The 27,060-nt window shown below is 38.6% G+C and overlaps 2 protein-coding genes across 2 annotated transcripts in view; both read right to left on the reverse strand.

Moving 5' to 3' along the window:
* Window positions 1–19,166, reverse strand: part of arrb2b (arrestin, beta 2b) — a 36,076-nt gene extending 16,910 nt beyond the window's left edge. The window contains exon 1 of the mRNA XM_079455853.1: window positions 18,878–19,166. Within this exon, the coding sequence (XP_079311979.1) occupies window positions 18,878–18,900 (23 nt within the window). The 5' untranslated portion in view covers window positions 18,901–19,166. The remainder of the gene's footprint in view (window positions 1–18,877) is intronic.
* A 3,260-nt stretch (window positions 19,167–22,426) lies between these two features.
* hmgb3a (high mobility group box 3a) lies at window positions 22,427–26,606 on the reverse strand. Its single transcript, XM_079460747.1, has 5 exons — window positions 26,567–26,606; window positions 24,472–24,678; window positions 24,245–24,384; window positions 23,721–23,895; window positions 22,427–23,620 (listed from the first exon to the last, which is right to left on the reverse strand). The coding sequence occupies exons 2-5, from the start codon at window positions 24,619–24,621 to the stop codon at window positions 23,450–23,452; spliced, it is 636 nt and encodes a 211-aa protein (XP_079316873.1). The 5' UTR covers window positions 24,622–24,678; window positions 26,567–26,606; the 3' UTR covers window positions 22,427–23,449.
* Window positions 26,607–27,060: the final 454 nt, after the last annotated feature.

Genomic DNA, 27,060 nt, shown 5'->3' on the forward strand with positions numbered 1-27,060 from the left:
GCAGGAGGTCTATGTATGTGTGAGAGAGATGTGAAAAATCAATCAAGGTCTCAAATTTAATTTGGGAAGGGTAAAGAGGGGCTAAATATAGCTGCATTTATCAAGGCATACCAGATATGTATGGAGGAGTACTATAAACAGCAGACATCGTTTTTAAAAGGTTTAAAAAAAACGAACGGCCTTGTGCAAGTTTGGAAGTACATCAATGCAAAGTGCAAGCATTTTGGTCACACTAAACCCACTTCACTCTGGTTTTCACTTTTAAAAGTAAAAAGTGTATTTAAACTGTGCACAATACGTGAATTTACTGCACGCACACAATCCCTGGATGATATTTTACATTTAAAAGTACAGTACTGCTGTGCAAAACGGTATCCCACCACAATGCAGTGTGCTCAAATTGACCTTCCATGACTTAAAAAAGGTACACTAAAGTGCCTTGAGCTCTGTTCGATAAGTTGATGTAATTTTGACTGAAAAATAAATTGAGCGCAACATATTGAGTGGCCTCTCCCACTTTTAAAATAGCCAATAGCTTGACTCGCAGCCTGGAATCTGATGCAAAGCTAAAGTGCAGGATGATGTCATAAAATCATCAATCCATATTTGTCGACATGTGAGACTGCAAATTTGAATGCTTATTAGGGTTTGGGGATGTTAACCAAATTAGCATCAGTGAAACATCTCGATGGATGATGACATCGACCTGCGGTGTTTTAAAGTGAAGGACATCTACTTTGAGCTGCGCAGACACACATCTTTATACAGGGCGAGCTGGGCAGTTATCAATTCAGGCATCTGCACAGCGGAAGCTTCACAGTTATAAAGTGAGGCTTGATTGTATCCTTAATCTGATGTGAGGCACGTCTTTATACAACGCAAGCCATACAGTTATAAAGTCAGGCTAGTCTGATCTGTACAGTGCAAGGTTTTATGATTCTTAGACTTGTTCATATTTGTTTACAACACGCAACCCGCAGCACATGACGAAAGTGAAAGATGGCAAATGATGGCATCGTCTATGGCCCGATCCTAATGCTTATATACTCTAAATGCTAATTCTTTCAATGTTTTAGAGAGCACTAGTACATGGATAACCACAGAGCTAACATATTCATGCTAAAAGCCCAAAATCTATTTTGATATCATGGGGACTTTAACCTCATTTCTGATTAATGATTAGATTGCCAAGGATTAAGACCAATTGAATAATGCTAATAGACACATTAGCTCTGTTTGTTATATACAGAGTAGAGGCAAGAATCAACACGAATCAAGTGCGCTTTGGGCTGTTTCGCCCAAAATATTAATTCCTTTTTGTATTTGAGATTTAAGGGAACAATTTGCTTTAAAATCTCAAGTACATTTTGGCTAAATCGTAGTAAACCAAATTTTTCTTGATGAAAATTAATGTGAAAAAAATACAAACACAAAAATCTTCAGTCTGAGAATATTGATATAATATTATGAGGTAAATATACTTGAAATGTTGACCACCCATTTTGAAACTGCGATCTACGTTTCCCACATTACTGACTGTCAATTTTCCACACAGCCAGAAGCGAAACCCAAGACTTAATACCAAAATCACCCACTGAATTCTGACTATTGTTTTGGCAGATTATAGTGTGCGTCATTGTCAGGGATTGCACGCTTTCAATGAGCAACAGCCGAATAGACATGCACTCGCTGATTAACATTAAAACAAACACACACCATTAACTCATATGAGGTACGTGAGGTCATTTGGATCAGACTGGCATGTTAATATGGGTCATGACCAAACAGGCTAATTCGACTGGAATGTCAGAGTCTCAAAAACGACATTGTTCACTACTCCAGTTCTTGGTGGCCCAGCCACAGTTATAAACTCTGTAAAATCATGTGATCAACATATTTGAGGCATAACTCGTTTAACAAAAAGATATTGTTTTAGCTCAGTTTGCATCATTTAAAGCAACACTTTACGTAGTTTTTGACCTAATAATGTCTCTAAAATTATTTCTGTGGTCGAAAAACTCTTAACTGGACTGGACAAATTATGCTCCCGCTGCTACCAGAGCAGCCTAGTAGCGGCTACACACTGTAATTTCTGTGTTCGGGTCGGTAGACAAAGCCCCACCCATCCCCTGCCTGCGGAAGAGAGGAAAATGGTTTCCAAACGACATTTCTGCATTCGCCGGATCCATCAGTTTAGTTAACAAATTCACATGTATTGTGCTGCCCATGGGGAAGCTTACACAACGACAATTATGCTTAACCACACGGGGAAACCTGTGAGCAAATGTTTCATAGTGCTGCTTTAATATTACACTTTCTGTCTAGCCAAGAAGTTTCTTTTATTTTGTGATACTCTCCACCCAAAAATTCTGTCATGTATACAGGTGTGGAACAACTCGGGGGTAATTCATTACTTGGTTCTGATGAACACCGATATTTGGAAAAATGTTAGAAACTGACAACCATATAGGCAAAATTAAAATGTAGTTAGTCAAAGGTGCCATAGAACTGTTTACATTCCTAAATTCTTCAAAACAAAATTAACATGGTAGTCAAGATCCTACTATGGTAGTCAATGATGTCCCAGAAATATCTATTGCTAACATTTTAAAAAATGTGTGTTCATCAGAACCAAGTAATGTACACAACTAGACGGTGAGTAAATGATGACAATTTTCATTTTTGGGTGGAGTACTCCTGTGATCTACTTCTTAAACATTTAGTATCACAGGTGCCACTCAGTTATTAAGGAAGCTCCATCAGGCCATACAATGTGAGAAATCAGGTTGCAAAAGGAGAGGACAACACCGTGCACGGCTGACAATGGAAGATCGACTTCAGCTTCCAGGATCCGAAGCAGATCATGAGTCAAAGGTTTCGTGCTCGCCGATGATTGTGATCAAGTGTGACACTGAACCCAAAAGCTAACCTTCAGAATGTGTGAAGCATCTGGAGGTTAAGAAGAAAAATTACAAGAATGGAATAAACAAATGAAGAGAGACAGAAACAAGAAAAATCCCAGATGACAGTTTTAGCGTTTACAGATGGAATCAACTATTTATTCTGTGACAATCTGGACTGGTGCAAGTGTAAGACCGGTAAAAGAGAAAAAACAATTAATCAATTATTGGTGACATCATACCATTACATCATAAATGGAAGTGGATCAGAAATTACTGCCTTTCAATTTAAAAGCTTGTGGAACCAAGTGTGCTCTAATATATTTTAGTTCTAGTTCTCTAAATATATATATATATATATATATATATTTCTACCATACATGTAAAGGGTCACTTCATCTTTATTTCAATTGGTTTCACATTTTAGAATAAATCTAAACATATAAATCATGCAAATGAATCATGCAAACCACAGAGTTTTCCACGAATAAGAGGATGCCAGTTATTTGCAAATTTACAAATGAGACATGCAAAAAAAAAAAAGAAGACGATTATCCCTTCCCGTAGGCCTCGTTCTCTTCTGAGTCTACATCTAAACTCGTCTGTGTTACAAAGACAATCAGAAAGAGATGAAGGAAACGGAGACATCCTCTTTATCAACCTGAAACACCTTTCAATGAAACTGCAGGAAACAGGAAAACCACCATACATACATATATATATATAAAAATGACAAGAGTTGAAAACTGATGAACAGTCATCATATACAATGGTGAATCTTTACAATGATTTAAACAACAAACACACTGAAGTGAATTTCACATCAATTGAGTGTAACTTCTGCTTAATGTCAAAAAGGTTACGAATACTTGTTAAAAGTGAACGCAAAACTTCAGAAAACTACTACAAGGAATTTATATGTAATGGAAGTAAACAGGATATGTAGTGAAGTGCTGAAAATAAAAAGGAGGGGGTGAGAACACAGCACTTGTCAGAATTGCTGTGATGTTTGCAACTACAGTGTTTAGAAAAGTCTACAAAAAGCGAGCAACTCCACTGAATTTTAGTTATGGTTTGTTTTTTATTTCATAACATTTGGCGATGCAATGATATAATGAATCAAAAGTAATGCACTCAGATATCATGTAAAACTATTCTTCACACTTGAAAGGGAAGATCGTGACTTAATAAAGTACACGAAAACAAGTGGGTGGGAAAATCCCTCCAAAACAAGCATTTTAATGTCAGCGTGTCTTTACGGTCATTTCCCAAACAAATTCAGAGCAAATGCAAGTAAACAAACAAAATAAATGTACCAGCTGAAAAGACTCGGTTTTAATTCCTTCAGGAAACGAAGGTCTGAAAAGCCACAGAATAACTGAGTGACAAATATTCCTTTAAGTCCTTTGCAAAATGGTGATGCTTTAACAAATAGTGAGCGAAACTGTGCCACGCTATTTTAAGATGGTTTAACCTAACACCTCAAACCATAGCCTGTGTGAAAGCTAACGCTCGCTCTGTGCACTTTCACACAGCCGTGGTTTATAGCTGTATCCACCTGACTCTGAGGAAAAACTGGCTAGCAGACCTGATGATACCTGTTGAGCATGACCGTGACCATCAAGTGATCACTTGAAATCTGAAAGTTGAACAGGTCTCACTTTTGATGATACGTGTGGAAACTGTGTAGGAGCACAAAACCTGATAATACACGTCCATGTCTGGAGGAAGAATTAATGCTGTGTTTGAGCTATGCAGAATGTGACAATTTTGCTGAAATAAACTTTACGGTGATAGTTCTAGATGTATGAAATGTAATCAAACATTTAGATCAGAAAATAACACGAATCAGAGTCCGGAAATGAACTCTGACCCGACAGGAAAACAAGTTTGCAGCTTTAATACAGGAACTAAACATCTGACAGCTCAGCAAAACTTCTACTACAGTACAAAGAAATCTGAAACATGAAGACAGTTTGCCAATACACAGTCAGAAAAGAATATAAACTAGTCAACAGAAAAATGTAGTTTTAAAAAATCACTAAAGGCAAAGGGAAGAAAGAGGCAGAAGCAGAGCAAGAGAGGAAAGTGGAGATAAGTGGAGTCAGATCTCTTGCCTAATCATGTGGTGGTCACACTTCCTTCATTCTGTCTGTGTGTTTCCTGTTCCTATTGTGTTGGTGTGAGAGAGTAGCAAAGGGTTTAAGCGATGGGCTGTACACATCCACATGCAAGCAGCAGGCATGTGATCAGCCAAGGACAAAAAAAAAGTAAAAGACTGCAGTTTCATGCATTCTGACTTCTTAATGTTAAACGTGCTGGCTTCTCATGCTTAACATGGTCAACAACAAAAAACGAGTTGGACGTATGACGTAGTATTTCTGTGCTTGATACACTCCCCAGCAGTCCCCCCAGACAGCACCTGTGATCAAACTAACACTCTTCGAAGATACGACGTATGCAATACTACTGTATAGGTACTCTAGATTAATATGAAATTAGAACTGAATAAACAGTTGTAAGTGTAAGTGTAATGCACCACAACAGCCAAGTGACCTTCCCCAAATGACAGGATTTTATTTTCTCAAAGATACTGTGAGAGCTGGAGTCGAAAAGCATTGAAGCCAATGGACAGACTGCCCACTATACATGATACATATTCCCAACGAGTTATTACAGAAACAATGCTGCGTCTGAACTCCCTCTTTGGCTGCAGTTTGAGATCTGGCTGTACCCAAGGCAAGGCACCAAATTGCACATTAGTCTAGTGGCAAACTATTTAATCGTTTGTAAATCTCAAATCAAATGTTATTAATTAGGCATATTTAATGATTCCCTCCATGTTTTGTTGCACACCCTAAGAAAGTTCGGCAGCCAATCACAATGAGGCATTCAACAGCCATCTAGGTATAATCAATAATAACCAATAGTTAATCATTTTTATGCATGCAATACACAGTGCCAAATTATTTGTTTCTTTAAAAAGTGCTTTTTCTATATTAGCAATACTAAATATACAAGGGAAAAATAAGACGGGTCTCTTAAAGGTGGGGTGAGCGATTTCTCTTAGCCGCTGTTGATGTTCAAATCACCAAAACAAACACACCCCAACCCCCATCACAATGTTTCACTGTAGCCATCCTCCGATGCCAATTTGGTTGACGTCACCCAACCCTATACCACGCAGGCTATTCATTCAGACACGCAGAACAGCCAGATGGCATGTTAAAATAACAGGATTCGGCATCAAACTGTATGGACTCAATGCAGCCAGATAACAAGTTTCACTCGCAAAATAAACTAAAACGGTGCGCGCCATAACGTCAGACAGAAACAAGCACAACGACAAACACACTTCACACAAACAAGCGGCTCTGTTTAATGCACCTGTCAAACTGTAAACTAGTGTGCGTACAGAATATGGTCGCACTGTAAAGCCCTGTTAAAATAGCAAGTGTTAAAATAGCCACAAAGACGGCTTTCAGCCTTTGGACATAATACGTACGTTACTGTGACGCGTGCTAGTCAGACAGGATACACTTTGCTGGCTGAAGTCCTAAATGTTCGGTTTAAGGACAAGGAAGGTACCAAGCACAATGTTCTCTCAGCATTCTAACACACACACACACACGCAGTTTGTCGCAGACTCGTGGTTGTCAGAGCAGAAATGAAAACCGGCAGATTTTTCTGTAATTTATTCTGCAGAGTCTTCTGTGTTTACATAACATGTCTAGTTTTGCGAGCTGTGCGTCAGTAATCGTGGTCTGTGGGGAAACACGTTGTTCCGTGTATACTGTAGTTAAATGGATTAAAGCTTCAAGGCCAAAAGTTTCCTCAATGATTTTCTGAATACATTTTAGGATTAGGCTATATGGAAGAAATTGGACTGCAATTTAGAGACAAGCAAGCCTGTCGAACACCCGCAGGTTCCTGCGGTTGCGGAGAGACATCTACTAATTTGCGTTTGGAGCACATTTGGTACCGCTGTCCAGATTAAGATGTGTACAAATGTCAACATGTTAGTTTCCCCATCAACGAGTAGTAAAAAGTTACTTTTTAATGTCAATCTGAATAGGAAAGCCAATGTAGGTTTAAACAGTTGGTTTCAAATGAAAATTGTTTCGGGCTCTAAGGGTTATTTGTCACTGCAACAAGAGCTTTTTTATATTTATTCTTATATTTTAAGTTTTCATTATTTACTTATGGTTTTTCAATGTTCATGTTTTATATGCTGTAGTGTGCCGTTTTACTGATGGATTTCGTATCACGAAGGAGATTGGGAGCATAAGAGGACGAGCGATCGGACCGTCAGTGAGAGAGGACCAGGCCTGGCTTTTATTTGTGGCTTGTGTGTCGCCGGCAGTCGCCCGTGAGGGGGCTGCCTGCTGTCTATTTACATTTCTATTCATTAAAAGTTGTTTTATGTTTGCAGGTTCCAGCCTCCTTCCTTCCTTTTATTGAACATGGATGGATGTTTCATCCTCATTTATTTTAGATATCATATTTCAATGAGTATTTAAAATAAGTCTATATTTCTCTTCCACTCATCATGTGGTTGCTACATGCATTGACTAATATAAAAAAAGGACATACTTCCCAACCACTTTTCAGGACCATGACAACAACTATAAACATGATATCTCTTGGATGTCACCTAAAATATTTGTGTTCCGACGATGCCGGGAGGTCTGAAAACAAGTAAAAAATAAGACAATTTTGATTTTGAGATAAATGTTTCCAGATAAAAGTCATTTGGTTCAAAGAGAGAGAGAGCGAGACAAAGCTGGGTCCAAACAGGTCTATCTTAGTTTAGTTATCTGTCAAAACAAATTCACTAAAAAACATATATAGTTAGAAATCACCACAAAGGAGGAAGCAGATAGTTAATGCACCTCAATGTCAACAACTGACACTGAATCAGCAGCACTAATGGCAGTTTCTGCACAGATGTTTCCTCACCTCTTCCCACCATGTTGTAGACTCTCCTTGATTTAAACATCGGTAGACAACGAAAAAATGTTTCACATAATACATCCCTTTCAGTAACATCCTAAAGTCTCTTTCTCAGAAACGCACTCAATCTCAACTGTACCCTCAGGGCAACACAACTGCCACAGTGCAAAGTCTGGTTATAAATCACATGTAAAGACATGAAAATCACACACACAAACCTCAGGGAAAAGAAAACATTTGACCAAAACGGGTTGAGATTTAAACTTCTGAACGATGAACCAAAATGTTAAAAAAGCATTCAAACAAACAATGTAGCATACAAAATAAGCTGTGGGAGTCAAAGACAAGAAAAGCATGGGTCATGCATTAACTGCCTTCCTGAACATGCAGCTTACGTCAACGGCACTCTGTGTGTGTTCCTGGTGCCTGCTGACTCCGTGCTTGTGTGTAGAGAAAACAAGAAAAATGCAAAGCATACAAACCATACAGACAACTATGAGGAACATTTCATGCCCTTGCTTATGATCACGGTCATATATCGATGGTTCACAAAAACAGTATCACAAGTTGACACAGTTTGATTGACAGCTCCTCAAAAAGATCATATAAAGCATATTATTCAGTTATTATACACATTACGTTTCCCCTACCATTACCTTACCCCCGAAGGTCAAGTTCATTTCATTTTCTATATAGCGCCAAATCACAAGAGAAGTAATTTAGGTTACCGTTCCTAAAGAACATGCCTATACCTTGTTCTTTTATTAAACAAACTAAATAGCATTATGGTATTTATCTTATTTACACAGCAGCGTGTCATTTATGTCTCTACATGTTTTTCAATTCTCCTCGGGTCTCCGTTTCAAGTCTGCCCCGGTGCGCCCACAGATACACACACAGAGACACGTGCACACACATACACAGGTAATACATACACATACTCCCACCAGCGGACAGAGAGCTTGTGTCTGAAAATATGTTGCTTCAATTACATGAAAAGCAAGTAGATAAAAATATTTGTGTCTTTAAACACTCCCAGGGTTGTGAAAATGGCAACATTCACTCTCATGCTCCGAGTCCAAGTACAGAAAAGACGCATGCCCTGCTACTGACAAGCAGCAAAAGTCCAGGTTTTCATCCGTTCCATCTGCATCGCCAGACATTATGAACCATTCAAATCATCAGACTATTTCTGTAGTTTAAATTGACCAGCATTGCGTCTACATAATTTGATCCCCTGCTGATTTTATAAGTTGTTCTTACAATGATAGAAACCGAATATCAACCAATGCAAATCAGGGAATTTTTTATATGAAGGTTATAAATTGATATGCATTTCAGTCAGTGAAATAAGTATTTGATATCCTACAAAACAGCAAGAATTCAGGCTCCACAGATTGGTTTTGTGCCTATATGGACCACAGATTAATCCTGTCACTTTAAGTACTCTTAAATAAGCTTTTTATGTATATTTTTTATTATTTATTTATTTAAAAGGGACAATGCATATGAATGAACATAGCTTTTCAGCAATGTACATATGCCAAAATTAGCTCCGAGGCTAAAAGATGCCTGCCAATAGAACCTTCATCCTCCATTTCAACCTCTCCACTACCATTGTCAAGACCAAATACGTTTCAAAGGATGTCAGGGACAAGATTGTACACCTGAACAAACCTTGGATAGGCTACAGAAAGAAGCTTGGTGAGAAGGAGACAACTGTTGTTGGAATAATTTGGAAGTAGAAGAAACACACAATAACTATCGGTTGCCTTTGGGAATATCTACCATGGAGCTCCTGACCAATGAGGTAAAGATGATCATGAGAAATGTTTAAGATCAACCCAGAACTACACGGAAGAAACTTGTTAATGATTTTAAGACAGTTCGAACCACAGTTAGCAAGCAAACCATTGGTTACACGCTATGCCACAATATCCTGCCCTAGAAGGCCCGCCTGGTTCGTCTGAAATTTGACAATAAACATCAAAATGATTCAGAAAAAACTTTGGAGAAAGTGCCGTGAGACCAAAATTGACTACGGTTTTTGGAGAAAGAGAAATGCTGACTATGCGTTTCTCGGTAGGGATGGTGTTCTTGGGATCAGTGTTGGAAACATTTTGCTTCAGGGCTTTTTCTCTGCTACGACAACAACATTTTTCATGCTTGAAGCACAATCGGAGCGATGTGGAAAGGGTTAAACTAAGCGTTTTTGGCACTAAATAAGGATATTGGAAGATACGTCCGAAAAATCATCATAATAAATGTCATGGGTGTGAGTCATGCGTATGGCGTCGTTTTGTAGACACGCTACACATTTTAATCGACAGTAATTGTGTTTATCAAATGTCCCTAATGCAGACTGCTATCTTAGCTGGAAATAATATGGAAGCTGAAGATGATGATGCTAACACATTATGCTATATGTTTGCGCTATAGTACACTGATAAAATTATGTTTGTACTGGTGATTAAATGCAGTGACTACTAAAACATTAGTTAGATTTTAATGACCTAAAACAATGTTGTATTCTGTAAGCAGGGGTGTATTTCCACTGGGGAACGGTTTACTAAATCCTGTTCTTGTCCCCCTCACTTTCAAATTAGTTTGTAATGATTTTTTTAACCACGTCATGCCTGTGTCACGTGCACACTGAAAACCATCTTTCATTGATCTTTTTTTAATCATGTGATTTTTATTTGAATTTAATCGAAATTTAGTTTTTACGTGGTTGTTGTTTCGGCTATGTTAAGCTGTTTCCTTAAGGACTTCTATGAGGTAACACATTCGCTTGTTGTTTTAACAGCTGTTAGTGTTTATGACAAGGCTTGACAGAAACATGCGCTTCCCTGGTCGTTGTTTAGGTACGTTAAATCATGGTGTAGTTTACATGATACAGCGTATATAGACGGGGTCCCCTCCGTCGCAGCAGCGTCAAGGGAGGGGGGGGTTGGGTTGGTCGCAAAAGCATTTCTCTGTTCGCCGGTATGTACTTTCTGCTGATAAAACTCACATTTGATAAAATAAGCATATTTGATTGTTGGCATTGTTTCCAACATCACACAAAAACAAATGCCCCTGTTTTGTGTCACCCCCACTTCTCAAACCAATGTTACACCCTTGTCTGTAAGGCTTGGCGATGTCTCAAATCCTGGCCAGTTTACGCATCAGCGTTTCAACCGCGAACGCTAAAGCAGTAGCGAATGAGCGTGCGTGCGTTCTAGTACTCGTTTGTGTCTGTGCACTGCGCACATTGTGCTGAAGCAACAGAGAGGGGGACGCATTAAGAGAGTACGCACCTGAGGGAAAAATCTCATGCTCATGCTCTGTAACAGTGAACTTTTAGACAAGATGTGGTTAATAGATTTAGAGTTAATGAGTTGATCTTACACTCCAAACAAATTTGTCTAAGGCCTATAACATTGCAAACATTTAAAGGAAACATGGATTTCTAGTTCCATACGAATGAGGACCTTCCCTTCGAGAAAGCTGAGCAATGGTTTTGGGTATATGGTTAGTTTCCATTGACGAATACAAACAAATCAACTGAAAGGACAAACAAAGGGACATGCAGGAAAAGCAATGACTAAGCAATGGAAATGGAAATGGAAATGTCTAAAATGCAAAAAGGAACAAAACATTAAAGGGCAAGCTCATCCCAAAATCTAATTTGTGTGATTTTTTTACTCACCGACATGACGTTTCACATGTTTTGAGACCTCCCGGCATCTTCAGAGCACAAATAAAGATATTTAAGTGACATCTAAGAGATTTCCAGGCTCCTCAAAGACATCATGGTTATACTTATTGTCAAGGTCCAGTAAAGTACTAAAGACATCGTAAAATTAGTCCATCCGCTCATAGTGGTTGAGTTGAGTTTTTTTTTTTTAACCGGCGACAATACTTTTTGTGCGAAAAACAAACCAAAACAATGACTTTAATCGATACAGTGGGTAAAATAAGTATTGAACACGTCACCATTTGTCTCGGTAAATATATTTCTCAAGGTGCTGTTGAACTGATATTTTCACCAGACGTCGGTAACAATCCACATAATCAATACATACAAGGAAAAGAAATTCACAAATTAAGTTATGTAGAATAAAATGGAATGAGACGGGGAAAATGTATTGAACACATGAAGAAGGGGAGGTGCAAAAAGGCATGGAAAGCCAAGACACCATCGAAATCTAATCAGTAGAGCGAAATCCTGCCCCTTGTCAATTGAAATTAACATTAGCTGGTTCAGCCCCAAATGATGGCATATAAAAGGGCGTCTCATTTCCAAGGTGTCCTCTTATAAAGCAAAGAGCTCTCTAAAGACCTTTGCAACCTTATTGTTGCGAAAAATACTAATGTCATTGGTAATAGAAGGATTTCTAATCTTCTGAATGTTCCAATGAGCACTGTTGGGGCTATAATCTGGAAGTGAAAAGAACATCATATCACCAGAAACCAACCACGACCAGGTGCTCCTCGCAAGATATCTGACAGAGTAAAAAGAATAATCAGAAGAGTGGTCCAAGAGCCAAGGAACACTTGTGGATAACTTCAGAAAGACCTGGAATTAACAGGTACAATTGTTTCAAAGAAAGCAAAGTAACTCACTCAACCACACTGGCCTGTATGCACGCTCACCACGCAAGACTCCATTGCTGAAGAAAAAACATGTTAAAGCTCGTTTAAAGTTTGCTGCACAACATTTAGAGAAGCCTCTGAAATACTGGGAGAATAAAGTAAGGTCAGATGAGACCAAAATTGAAATCTTTGGATGCCATAATACACACCATGTTTGGAGGTCAAATGGCACTGCACATCACCCTAAAAACACCATACCAACAGTAAAGTTTGGTGGTGGGAACATCATGGTGCGGGGCTGTTTTTCAGCATACGGCACTGGCAAACTTTATATAATTGAAGGAAGGATGAATGGACAATTGTACAGACACATAAAATATAAAAAATCTTCTGCCATCTACTAGAACGATGAAAATTAAACGAAGGTGGACATTTCAACAAGACAATGAGTCCAAACACACAGCCAAGGAAACTCGATTGGTTTCAGAGAAAGAGAAGCTGCTAGAATTGCCCAGCCAATCACCTGACTTGAATCCAATAGAAAATCTATGAAAAGAACTAAAGATCAGAGTTCATAGAAGAGGCCCATGGAACCTTCAAGATTTGAAGATGGTTTGTGTGGAAGAATGGGCCAAAATCACATCGGAGCAATGCATGCGACTAATTTTCCATACAGGAGGCTTCTTGAAGCTGTCATTACAAACAACGGCTTTTGTACAAAGTATTAAATTTCAGTGAGTGTGTTCAAAACTTTTCCCCGGTGTCATTCTATTTTATTACATACAACTTAATTTGTGAACTCATTTTTTTTTGTATGGATGGATTATTTGGGATGTTAACGACATCTGGTAAAAATTTGCAAAAATTGTGACATTTTTCAATATCGAAATCATCAGACATTTTGCCAAGATCAGCTTATATACAGCATGCGTCTGCTTTGACTGACAACAAGGAAGTGCCACTCTGTCATTACGAGTCAGAACGCCGGCGTCTGCCCCAACCGAATGCGCATGCGTCAAAGTGCTCTCCTGCACCACAGACAGACAAAGCAGAGGAGAATACATCGATTAAAGTAGTCATTTTGGTTTGTTTTTTATACAAAGTATTGTCGTCGCTACAAAGAAATTTCAACTGAGCGGATGGAGCAATTAAACGATGTCTTTAAAACTTTTCTGGACCTTGACAACAACAAGACGTTGATGTCTATGATGAGGACTGGGAATCTCTCGGATGTCAACTAAATATCTTTGTGATCCGAAGCAAGACAGCAAGGAAATGACAGCAAAACTATCTGGTTATAATCACCTGAATTACATGACACTACGCTATCCACTCAAACCACACGTAACATCACAGTGCTGTTTTAAGTGCACTCGCAGTCTATTTTGCAGAGCTCACCCTCTTTCAACAACCTACTCCTACATCAAAGTAAAGGTTATTTGGAAACGCATACAGAGGTCAAGCCATTTTCTAATAACATATCAATTCTCTATGATATTACTTTTTCCACTGCTGAGGTGCACATAAATGTAATTTTTATAGAGCACTTCCCTTTGGGAACTCAACCCAAAGGGATTTAGAATTGTTCTAAATCTCTGCTTTACGTTATATGAGCTTAGGGGCAATGCAAAACGTTCAATATCTTTGTACAGGGTAATATCCTGATGCTAGAAAACAGTACAATTCAGCTATTTTTAGAGAAAGAGAGCCTTTTTATAAATGTATTACTGCTTGCTTGCTAAAGCAAACTGTAAAGCTGAAGTATTAAACTGCAGCATACAAGTCATCCTGCACCATTTGTGGTACGGCCGTAAATGATACTTCTCCTCAGCAAGAGTCTGGGAGATGAAGTGTGCTAATACTTCAGACTGATGATTTTAGCCTGCCGGAAAAAAAAACATACGTTTAACAACCTAATCTCAAGAGAATTTGTAACAATTTGACATTTTTGATTATTAGAACAGAGCAATACTGAAGCACCACCCCTAGACCGAACATCAATTGCATAAAGGTAAATCGAAATATTGAGAAAATTGCCTTGAAGTTGTTAATCTTAGGCACTGTAGCAGGCCATCCACTCACAAAAATTCTGTTTTTATACAATTAGGGTAAATATACAAAATAGCATCATGGAACATGATGTTTACTTAATATCCTAATGATTTTTGGCATAAAAGAAAATAGTTACGAAATCCCATGAGGTTGTGTGGATATTTGATGGAGCATCTAGATTCATATTTAGACACTACAAATCATGTAGACTTTGGGGTGGGCTCTTTTGGCTTAAGCCAGTAAGCACTTCACTTCACCTAAACATATAACAACATCACGTAACCTTAGCAACACCCTGGCAACCACCCAGAACACCCCAGAGATGCTCAGTTTTGCATGAGAAAGCACAGTGCTCTCTTAAGCATTCTATATACAAATCAAGTGTAGGCTTAACAAACCTGCAGCATCCGAGAACATTTTACCGGTGAAGCAGTACACCATTTATTTCCAATGAGAAACGTTAAACAAGACTATGTAGGAAGAACAGGTTTCCTATTAAGCCTTAAGCTTTAATCCATCAGTGCAGACTAGTGTCTAAATAGGCGCTCCTGAGCTTCTTGTGAATAGTACTTTCAGGTTAAAATGAGATAATAGAGCCGTCAGATGATGATTAGATGTGTGTATACAAGTGAAAAAGAGCATGTGTGTGTCCAAAAACACACTCTTGCACACCTGGGCGAAAACACTGAGACTTTGTTGTGTGGCATTATGGCTTGTAATTCTCACAACCTTTCATTCTATATAGGTCAATAAGATATTTGTACACATAAGAATATGAATTTGACATACCCGGTTTAGTCCGAACGACTTACTGGTCTTAAGGAAACTTTAGCCACGATCGGACACGTTTCCTATGAGGCGTTTACAAAAGACACATTCTTGGGTTCAAAAACAGCTGGATTGAGCGGAACTAAATGGAACAGAATGCAGGAGTCTCGATATTAAACGTTGGATTCTTTTTTTATTTGACATGCAGTCTTGAACAATGCAATGCTTACAAAGGGAGGAACAAAAAAAACAGGTGAGATCCACCGGCCAAAGATATCTGTCTGTATGTGTAGCATTGGTATTAAAGGTATAGTTCAACCCAACATCCTATATCAAACTTGTATGACCTATTTTCAGAAGAACACAAAAAATATAACTATATTTTGAAGACTGTTGGTAACCAAACGACATTAGTGCCCAATGACTTCCACTTTATCGACAGACACGACCACAAAGACATTTATCTTCTTTTTAGAAGAATCATAAACAGGTTTCAAAATACATAAAGATGAATAAATGACAGAATTTCTCTTCTCTTTAAGAAGTACGCACTTCTTAAGAGCAACAAAGTAAAAATATAAAAACATAAAATAAAAAGATACAATTTCAACAAACTAGTCCACCTCAGTTAGAAACAATCAATATGTTGAGTCGATTATACTGACTAAACTAAATTATGCTATAAAAAGATATAGAAGCAGATATAGAAGAAAGACTGTTGTAAATCTATAGGTGGACCAGGGAATGTCAATATTATTGACAGATCATTCACTGAGAGAAAGAGTAATTTGATAAAGAGAGAAAAGCTTAAACAAAAATGTCTAGATTAACAGAATGCTGGCTGGATGAAGTGTGAGATGAGGGAAATTGCAACACAGGAAAAGGTAGAAACAGTCATTAAAAGGATTCATCTATTATCAGCGGACACTAAAGGTCAGTCCTGAACACGTGCATGTTCATTCTAATCTTCCTGATGTTCATGTGATTTAATGGCCTACACACTAATCAATCAATCTAATCTGACAGCACAGAATGAGGACAACATGCGGCAAGTACAAGTTTGAGCATGCAAAACGGTAACTCTTAAAACAATCCGGTGCTCAGGGAACAGAGAATTTAGGAAATTAATCGGCCGAAAGTAAATCCCCAATCAATGATGAGATCAGCTGCATCAGGATATTCCACAAATGAAAAACACCGCCACAGTTCTTCTGCGCAGAGCCGCATGAGGGGCACTTTGATCTTTTGCATCATTTAAAAGATACCCCTTCTACTTTTCCCACCCTGGTTTTTTCAAAGCGGTTTCCCATTATTGCAAAACCCAAAGCGGCCAGAGGAATCACTCACAATGCACAGCAGCTCAAATTAATATAGTCGTAACGCTCTTTGCTTACTACTTCTGTCTTCCAGCCCACAAGGGACGGATTGAGAAGCTTAGCTTTTGTTTATCTTGGCGTGTTTTTATAAAAACAGCAACTTCAAGTTGCAAACACGACAAACACTGTCTTCCTGTATCTCCACCTTCCTGTTTCTAAAGCAATTTTATTGTTCATTCATTTCCTTATATTTGTACTCCCTTATTGTCCTCTGTGTCCTCTGCTTTCGCAGCTCCTCGCTTCCAAACATAACTATATGAATTCTTGCTTTTGTCATAATTGTTCCTTCTTGTTATTTTGTTTTGCCTGCACTGCTGGTCAGTGAGATTCTCTAAAGCATGCATAAAACTTAACTACGTGTGATAATTTTGACAGTAATAAGAAAAATATACAGAGCGTCTAATACTAAAAAAGGGTGCAAACATTAACAAGAGGATCCGTTCCCATAAAAGATACCAAACATCCAAATCCAGTCACACGCGTATATATTTTTACCGCTAAATTTGTGATGTTTGTAACTCTCATCAGTCCACTTAATATTGTGAGACAGCTGTGTAAAGGTTGTGCAAAGTCTGAAGATGACAATTAAATAAAATAATGGGACGGCATATAATAAGAAAGGGTGTTGCTGCAATGACAGGGCGAGGTCAATCTATTTCTGCTAAACACTTGCTAGAAGCTGTACGTGAACCTTCAAAGCCTTTTCGGAGAAGAAGGGTCATCATCTATGTGCGACCACTCAAAAAGAGGACATACTCGAGAAGGAATGTAGTAAGAAAACACGCAGTCGTTTCTGCCACAAACTCTACATCACCGGGACTTCACATCGGAACTTGACAGTGTCCACAACAACTCCATTGAGCGATACGAGATCAATCGAGTGAATTTATACATAGCAAAAAGAGGAACAGGTAGAAGACCATTGGGGGTTCCGAATTGCATTCAACAGCAAGAATGACATGGGCAGAAACTAGGAAGAGCATATTTAAATGCACAGAAAAGCCCACATAAGACACCTCTTTACAGCTTTGCAGTGCCATGAAAGTGTGTCAATCAATGAGTTTGCTGTGCATGATCTACCCTGAATGATAAACAACTGCTCCTCGTACACAAAAGACACGCTTTGTGATCTTATTAAAATACAATAATACGCCGACAATCACTGCTGCCCATTTGGTTTCGTTTTAGAGCAAAAGTCAGCATTCAAATGAAACAAACCACAACGTGAGAAGAGAGATACATGGGAGATATTGTCATTTCTGCGTCTGAAAAAGTGGGCTCAAACGTCAACCGAACGTGACCGCGTTCGGGTAACTTTACGACGAAGCTCTAAAATAAAGCCTGAGAGAGACAGACAGGAGGCAAGACTGTGGGTCGTCTCTCATCATAGTGTGTGAGCCGTGACATGTAAGCAGAAATGAAGGCACAACTGAAAGGATCGCTCATCAAACTCCGTGCACGTACATCGTCGCCCACGACTAGACTATCCATCCACACTGCGTTGCACGGCCTATTCTGCACGCACGCACAATTGGGATAAAATACAAACGTGGAGGCATAAAACCCACTGCTTTCCGCGACAGGAAACGTCGAGGCCTTTGCTGAAAGTTGAGGAAGTGATGAGCAGGAATTTCTCACATTGGGTGCGATAGGCAGTTTCGGTTCGTTGGGCGGAAAATAATAAACTCGTGCAAAAGCATTCAGGAATATAATAACCTGTCGTTACAGGGAAACAGTTGTGGCTGTTATTGTCGCGACTAAATGTAAGCAGCCCCAGCGAGCCATACAACATAGCGGTGACTGACGGGTCACAACCTGACACCTCAAACAACCAAATAAGATATCAGATAAATCCCAGACGACAACATCTGAAGCAACTACATGGCGCACTCCGACGCCTCTTCAGACTGGAGACATTCGAGTCAGAACTGCTCCCCCTGAAAAGACTGGGGCAGATTTATGGTGTAGCGTACTGGTCAGTCACCCCACCCTCGCTGAAGTAGCCTACATAAGATGCCAATTGGTTACGTTTTAAGAGAATCCGGAACCCGAAGCGCCGATGGATATACAGATTTAGCGAGTACCCCTCTCACTCAGCTTCCCACGACATACCACCAACCTCAGAGGTTTGGTGAGATTACTCATCGTGGGGCAAATTCTGACCATATGACATTGCTTCGTGACTTCAGAATCAGACTGAACTCAATCCCTCGCGCGCCACCAATGAACCTGCGCTGAAAACTGTCTTACCTGGTCCCCGCCTTGTCGCCCATCTCCGAAGGCCTTTTCCTTCAATAAGATGAAAACGTTTTAAATCAGTATATTAAGGTGCGCTGAGACCTCGAATAAAGCGTCCACCTTTCCCAGATCACCGTCGCCGTTCAAGAGTCTGCTGCCAAGAGAGATAGCTGGCTTTCTGGTAGTAGTTTCAGCAGCCCAGAGACGGAAGCCTCTTGCCCAACTCCGCTCGCTGCCGCTTCAAACAGCAGCGACTGGGCTTTGGACTCTATATTTGATTGGCACCCTAACGAACCAATCAAACGCGCCGGAATGTTTCGAGTCATCTTATGGTCAGAAACCCCGCCCACTTTGCCCTGGGGACACCCAATCAGAAATCGCTTTCAGGAAGAACGTGTGCTGCTTAGTACAGTAAAGGAAATAACACGTTGTTAGCTCACATATTTACATCGTATGGCTTATGCGATATAACAGCACGCAAGTTCTGGCAAACGGTGCTAAGACGTCGTTTTTATTCAAATGAACAGAGTCATTTTTACGGAATAGTTTTGTCTGTATATGTTTTAGCTCAATGTCAAACGTTATTTTAAAGGGAGCCCGTTAAAGTACATTTTCCTCATTTCTAAATACTTAGAAAAACGCACAATTGTAATATTACGTTTGTGTTCTATATGACAAGTAGGGCTGAGCGATAATCGTGCGATTCTTATGCTCTCTGTTGCTCAAGTTGTTAAATGCCTCCACATCCGAAAGCCGGAGGGCGCTCTTGCGCAGAAACTCCGAATATGGGAAACAGAAGAAGAGCGATTAGTACCCGGAAATGCCAATGGTCATATTCTACTGCTGTTCTTCAAACCCTTTCAGGTATTTTCATCATATTAAAGTATATTTATAGTCATTGTGTTTGCCAAGTGTCGCTTTTTCAAATGCACATCATAAACGGCTCAATCTCGAAGTGGTTTTAGATCGAGCAGTAACATACTTCCTACTGATCAAAGAGCCGTAGTACACGGAAGAGCTGTGCATTAAACACAGACTCGATTTAGACTTATAATTAGCGTGAATCGCGGTATATATCGCCCAGCCCTATGGTTAAGTAATCATTTTTAATCTTTTAAGACAGCTTGAGTAATTCTTCCATTCACTGCAAACGTCACAGGTATAAGTGTCCCAAAATGCCAATGTTGGCATTATGTAACGCAACTATGAACTCGTGACATTCGAACGGGTGCATCAGAATAGAGCATTGCGCCACCTATTGGCTCAAAAAACAAAGCACAGACGGTCACACCCACTGGCTGAAGAAATAATGACTTTAAACTCTAGATATGATCTGTGTCGAAAAGTATTTGGAATTTTACTTATAATGCACTTAAACATTCATTTGATAGTAATCCAGATATTCCTGTTTCTATAGGCTACATGTTATAATTGGATTAACCAACAATATGTGACCCTTGAAGACAAAACCAGTCAATTGTTCGAAATCGAGAAAGCAGGCTTTCTAATGTTGTATGGTTTGTTACTATAGCACTTTATCTGGTGGAGATACAACCGTTTAAAACTCTTGAATCTGAGGGTGTAAAACAAATCTACAAACCCCCCCCCCCCACCCCCATAGACACATGTGCACAGTGAAGTTTAGTCACTCTATGGGGAAACACATCTTTATTATACAGGATTACATTGACAAGTTGCAAACTATTATCATAGCATGAAGGATAATATTAACACCTGTACACATCCTCCATCATACAGGATTTACACCACATGATTGCAACAATGCTTTCCTGGACCAGCAGCAACAATATTAAGACATTTCACTGGCATATGCAAGCAGCACACACTATCACACCACTATCAATTCAGTTCTATCAGATTCTTCCATACTTCAAACATTCCAGATTCTCAAGACTTATAAGAAAATATAAGTACATTCTTAAGATTAAATTAAATTAGAAAAAGTGAAGATTAAAATATTTGAGAACTGCATTTTGAATATAAGAATAAATGGGCAGTCTTTGTCAATGATTAAACAATAAGATGAATTTGTCCAATGTTAAACTTTGTTTGCAAGCACCTCGCGACTTGTTTTACCCTATATATTACGACATCATAATATTTGTGTGTATGTTAACATTTTGCAATGTATGTAAAAGTTACCGATCAACATTATACGGTATATAAAATTCATAATTGTCAAGGAAACACCAAATAAATGTAAAATAAGATTTAAGTCAACCGTGAGGGTATTTCAACTCATTATATTTATAACAATAAAGCCGTTTTCATTGACATATTTTCAGTTTCTGTTGTCAGTTCATGACGGCACATCATCTAACATCTCGCCATAAAGAGTGATGATTTCAGATGTATGTTCTAACCATGTGCATATTTACAGACGAACTGTGTTCATATCCTATGTTCATATTTACATATCCAAACAGTCGATAACAGTTACAGGTTGTCGGAAAGGCTGTTTTGTACTCATTTTATTCATGAGCCACCTGTAGTACGGGGCTGCTTCTTCCTGTCGCTCACTGTACAGAGTGACACCAAGAGAAGGGATCCCTGCGGCGGGAAAAGGGACCTCGTGCTAACAGGCCGGCACTGGCAAAATTTTCCCACTGAATTAAAGCTAAGGTTTTTCCAAGAAAGATTTGTCGATATGCGCTTCTTCTAAGCAAAGCCGCTAGAGCGCTTGTAAAAGTGACTACATCAAAAGACAGACTTCCTTAGTTAGAAACACTGTTTTGTGTGCGAGGTAGAAAAGCGGACGGCAGAATGAATATAGCGGAAACGCTGTTTTGAGAGATTTTCTTCCCCTTGCTTGGGCCCCAAGCGTGTATGGGCCCCTGGGCCTGTGCCCATCGTATAGTCCGGCTCCGGCCCTGGTTCTGCTGAACAAACAGGAAGATATCTGGAAGATTGTCAAATCTCATCCCCCATTGACTCCCATAGTATTTATTTTCCCTATGGCAGTAAATGGTGGGTGAGATCTGACATTCTAACACATTTCTTCCTGAATGTTCAGTAAAACAAATAAATTGATACAGGTTTGAAACAATCTAAGGGTTGAATCTAAATGATAACAGAATTTTAATTTATGGGTGAAGTATAAGACTGACTTTGTGATCCAGGGTCAAATGTTTATAGCATAAATACAGGGGCTATTTGTGTATTTTAGTTTATGTGTATTTGTGCTGGCATTTTTACAAACATTAACATAATTTATTTCAATAGATGCATTTAATGATGCACTGCATGGTAAAATATTAATGACTCACAAAGTTTTAACTACCAATAGCGTTTAACTGTTACATTAACTAAAGTGGTTGGCTTCTATTTTAAGGACCTGTAACCTGTATTAGCCTGTGTTATGGTATGTGTAGAAAGTTGTTTAGAGGTAATACAGACCTTTATCAAACACTTGTTTGCTATTCATAATATAGCTCTGGCATTAGTGATTTACAATTTAAGAATATTTGGCTTTTCGTTCATACACATTCATCAGGGTCCATAGATGGTGTACATTATATTATTGGTCTATGTACAAACATGACCTACACAAATAAAAAAGTTTAATTGCAAACTTTAAACAAATCAAATGTAATTCTAAATACATTTAAGTACAGATAAGCATAATTTCTTTATATTCAAGAAAAAGAGCAAACTAGGAATGCACAACATATCAGGGATAATACATTTTTGCCAATATAAGTGTATTAAATATCATCATCTGTCTGCCTTTGGAGCTGAATTAAATCAGGGCTTTATATAGTAATATTTTGACCTCATTTAATTTTACACAAATGTTTTATGTTAGTTTGAATTCATGTTTTTTGGGACAGTTTTTGACTCGGTGTCAAATAATTCATCCTTCTTATTTATAACTTTGTTGTTATTGGTGCATCCCTAGATTACACAACAGTTAATATATAGGAAAGATCATATAAATATCTTTCCCATATTGCTCTCCGATGTGCCAATGTCTGTAGTATAGCAGAACACATATAGCACACACCCTGCAGTAGGACTTACTGACGTGCTGGTACAAACGGCTCTTTTGGACATTGATCTGCATTTTCTTCCTAAAATGTATAGGTTCAGCATGAAATGTCTGATATTGGTGCACAGAATTATACGTCACCTTCCCACATGCAACTTAACTACAACCATGAAACACTCTACTTAAATTCAACCATATACGGAGCTACAGACACCTCAGAAAACTCAAAACAGAACTGAAATAAGAATACATAAGGATTTACAGTACATGTACAGAAATATAACTACTCGTGTAAAGGCCTTTTGTTATACAGTCGGAAAAAGGATACAAACATGGGCTAGGAAGACACCGGGCTACTGTGATGATCAAAGTGAGATCTTTACATGTGCGCATGCACTCACACACATACAAAGCTGGAGGTAAGGCGCTGTGGTAGTCTCTCACCCACAGCAAACAAACTATCCCACCTCTAATGAAACAACAACGGCGCTATGAAAGACCACCAGTGTATTCTGTATTGTACTGTACCTCAATAAAAGGAAAACAGTTATTATAATACACACAAAAATAAAAGTCTATTCATCATCATATTCATCATCATCCTCTTCTTCATCTTCCTCGTCATCATCCTCTTCGTCATCCATGTTGTTCTTCACCATGGGTTTGGGAGCTGCATAACTGGCCATCATTCCCATTCCCACAGAGGCACCCCCAACTTTGCCCTTTGTTTTGTAATCGGCAACATCCTAAAAAAAGAGTAGCAGCCTTTATTGTAAAACATGTAACTGTGACAATACCATGGTACAAGGTGGTATTAACTTTTTAACCATATAGATCTAGACATGCCTTTTGATACTTGTCCTTCAGCTTGTTGGCCTTTATCAGGAAGGGTTGTTTGGTGGAATCTGTGAGGCCGTTCCACATCTCGCCAAGTTTTTTGGCTACATCACCAATACCCAGACTGGGATGTTGGGCCTTGATTTGTGGGCGATGTTCCGAGCAAAACAGGAAAAACCCAGAGCTGTTGAATCATGAGAGACAATACATTATAATAAAGACAATGATATATAAATAGATTAATTCATGAACAACATATGTATTCATGACCAATTGACACTTATATATACTGTGAAGGAAACAGCATATGAGGAGTTTGGTTCCAAAATTGGATAAAAAATCCCAAATCATGTTTTTATTATGTTAGCTGTATTTTGGAGTTTTTATGGTTTAAATCAAAACAAACCAACTGCAGTTTGACTGATATTAATCAGATTTTTGAAAAATTATTTTTGAGTTCTAATCTAATTTTGGAACCCAACTCTTTATATTAACTCTTACATAATTAATGACGGTGTAGTAGGTCTACTCACGGTGGTCTCTTGGGGGCATTTGGATCCTTCTTCTTGCCTCTCTTGTTGCCTGGCATGTAGTGCATCATCTCTTGATCATAACGCACTTTATCCTGTTTGGCCATGTCATCAAATCTGGATTTTTCTTTGTCAGACATTCCCTACGCAACAAATGAGAGAACGTTTAACTGTTCAGTTATCTTGAACACAATTTATTGCGTTTTTGCAAAATGTTACACAAATCTTACCTTCCATCTTCCGGAGCATCTTTTGGAAAATTCGGAAAAGCTCACTGGTATCTCAGGGCTCTTCTTTTTGTGCTCTTCCCGACAGGTCTGAACAAAGTAGGCATAAGAGGACATCTTGCCCTTGGGTTTCCTGGGGTCCCCTTTTGCCATTTTCGTTAGATGGGAGGGTCTGTGTCCACTAAACCGTCACTTGTTTTCTATTTTTATCTAAAATGTGACAGAAAATAAAAAATAAGTGAACTTACAAGACCAAAGAACACTTAAAAAACAATTTGTTTTTGTTTTATCCACCCCTTTTTTAAGTAAATAAAAAATACTCCTTCACGTGACACAATTGTATTTTAATAACCTTTATTGACATGGTGTATTTTTAAAAGCAGTGGGATGCAGGGCTTATTAAACCAAGATGAGACTTATTATCAAAGATTTTACACAAAGGGAATTGCAGACCCATCCTTCTTGTGTGGGGGATGTGAACTGATTATTAATGAGGCTGATTGGGGTTCACTGCCTATTTTAGGATTTATTATGTGCTCCTGCATGTTCTTTGTGGGTACAACCCAGTAATAATAATCAATTATTTGTATGTGATTGTTTTCCTGTACTGCCAAAAGTTTGGGTTGCTCCATCGAACAGACATGAAAACCTGGTGTAGTGTATTCTGTTGCACTGAGGTATTCATGTGAAGGTAGTCTAATAAAAATCCGAGCTCAGAAAACTAAACTGGAATTATTAATCATCGACCATTTGAAGAAATGCATCCTCATGACAGAAACTGCTATTTATTTTAATTCATATGTCAGACCACGTTTTTCGTTTTTCTTTAAAATATGTCATTTGTTCTATATTTATCCTCTTTCCTTATCACATTTGATATAGTGCACGCAGTATAAAGTTACTGCTATAAGCTCTGCCTTGTGCTGCTGTTCTTTGCCATTCTTCATTCATTAAAATGGCTTCTTTGCGGAGCGAGCAAACAGATGGGTTGACCGTGCAACAAAGCCATACACACCCCCTCGGATCTAAAAGACTATTCTAGCGATCTCGGAGCTTTAATGAGAGAAATAACATGCTTATTCACTAAAACACAGTTTGTGTGTTTTGTTTATTGTGGTTTTTCAAAGCTGTCATATTTTATTTTGACGTGCTTAACTGTTTTCTAAGTTGGATCCCTAGCTGTCGCTTGGCGCAGTGCTGCCTTAACAAAGACTACAAGCCAGCCATTCCTTATGCAAGTATAACGAGCGCGACTGTCATGTTGAAAAACATAATAACCCACGTCACACCGCCTTTGATTTAACACACGAGATAGAGATAAATATGTAAAAGCGAAAACGATCGGAAATGTGGGTTTTTCATTTAAGATATGTGTTTAAGATTTTAAATGGCCCCATCCTTGCATAGTGAAGGAATAGCGGCTCAGTCAATGGTCTCAATCGCCAGCCATTTTAATACACGGCAAGCGCGCTTGTTTAAGTCGGGAATGAAAAATGCAATAATATGTTTACAACGCGTGCACTGCGTCACCGTTGATGACAGAAGATAGAGAGTAAAACGTTGTAGGATAAGCGAACGATTGCGTTTAAAAAACATAACTTTACGTAAAGATGTCATCGAAATCGGTCTGCATAGAAAAAGACAGGGTGGTTCATAGACAGGACACGGCAAGAGCCACATCCAGTATTGCACATAGTTGCGATGCGCGTGAAGAATACAGTCCGCAAAATCTCAGCGAATAACTTTTCATATATCACTTGAAAAAGCAGACGCACTCAAAGCTGATAGCAATTAAGGTTGAACATCGTTTGACCTTCATAAAAACACACTTAGTCAATTAATATATATGCATATTCTACATTAGAAAATTATATAAAATTATGAAAACTCGCTAAAGCCTTACAAATCATATTCTTTTTTTTTAATCATCACTTTGGACCAAATTAATTAAAATCACATTTTTATTAATTCTGCTTAAAAATAAATGTCATTTTACATCATTAAAAAAACATATATACATAAACACGCATCAAAGGATTCGGTTTAGCCAAATATGTATAAAATATCTATCGTGTTTAATATTGGACATTTTCCGTACCTGTGTTGTTGAGTTGACTGAAATCTCGCCACTGTCTTCACTTCTCTCTTCTCTTTAAACCCAAGCGCTCAGCCTCGCGCTAGCTCAACACGAGACCGGCCTGATTGGCTAGGCAGTCTCGCCGATTCAAAACAACCTCCATTTCTTGCCATTGGGCAGCGCCACATGCACATCCAGCGACTCTCTCCTCCCAGATCAACCCGTAGGTCTTCGTGTGCTCACTCAGCCTCCTTGCTTTAGCTGCGAGATCGCACATATAAGAACAACTTATGTCTTGAGTTATTGTATATGATTGAATATTTTTTGTTTAACTTAGTGGCTGACTGATTTGCTACAAAAGAGCTACACTAGTCTCAAGACATTACTCTGGATTTTTTTGTTGCTAAAAATGTAACAGTACATTGATCGTGTTTTTACAAATGTTACTTTTTCAATTGAAATACACAGGTCACCCTGGGATGACATAGATCGTGGTGTTGTGCACATTTATAAAA

The sequence above is a fragment of the Barbatula barbatula genome, assembly GCF_947034865.1.
Source record: "Barbatula barbatula genome assembly, chromosome: 1".
NCBI classification, from domain to species: domain Eukaryota; kingdom Metazoa; phylum Chordata; class Actinopteri; order Cypriniformes; family Nemacheilidae; genus Barbatula; species Barbatula barbatula.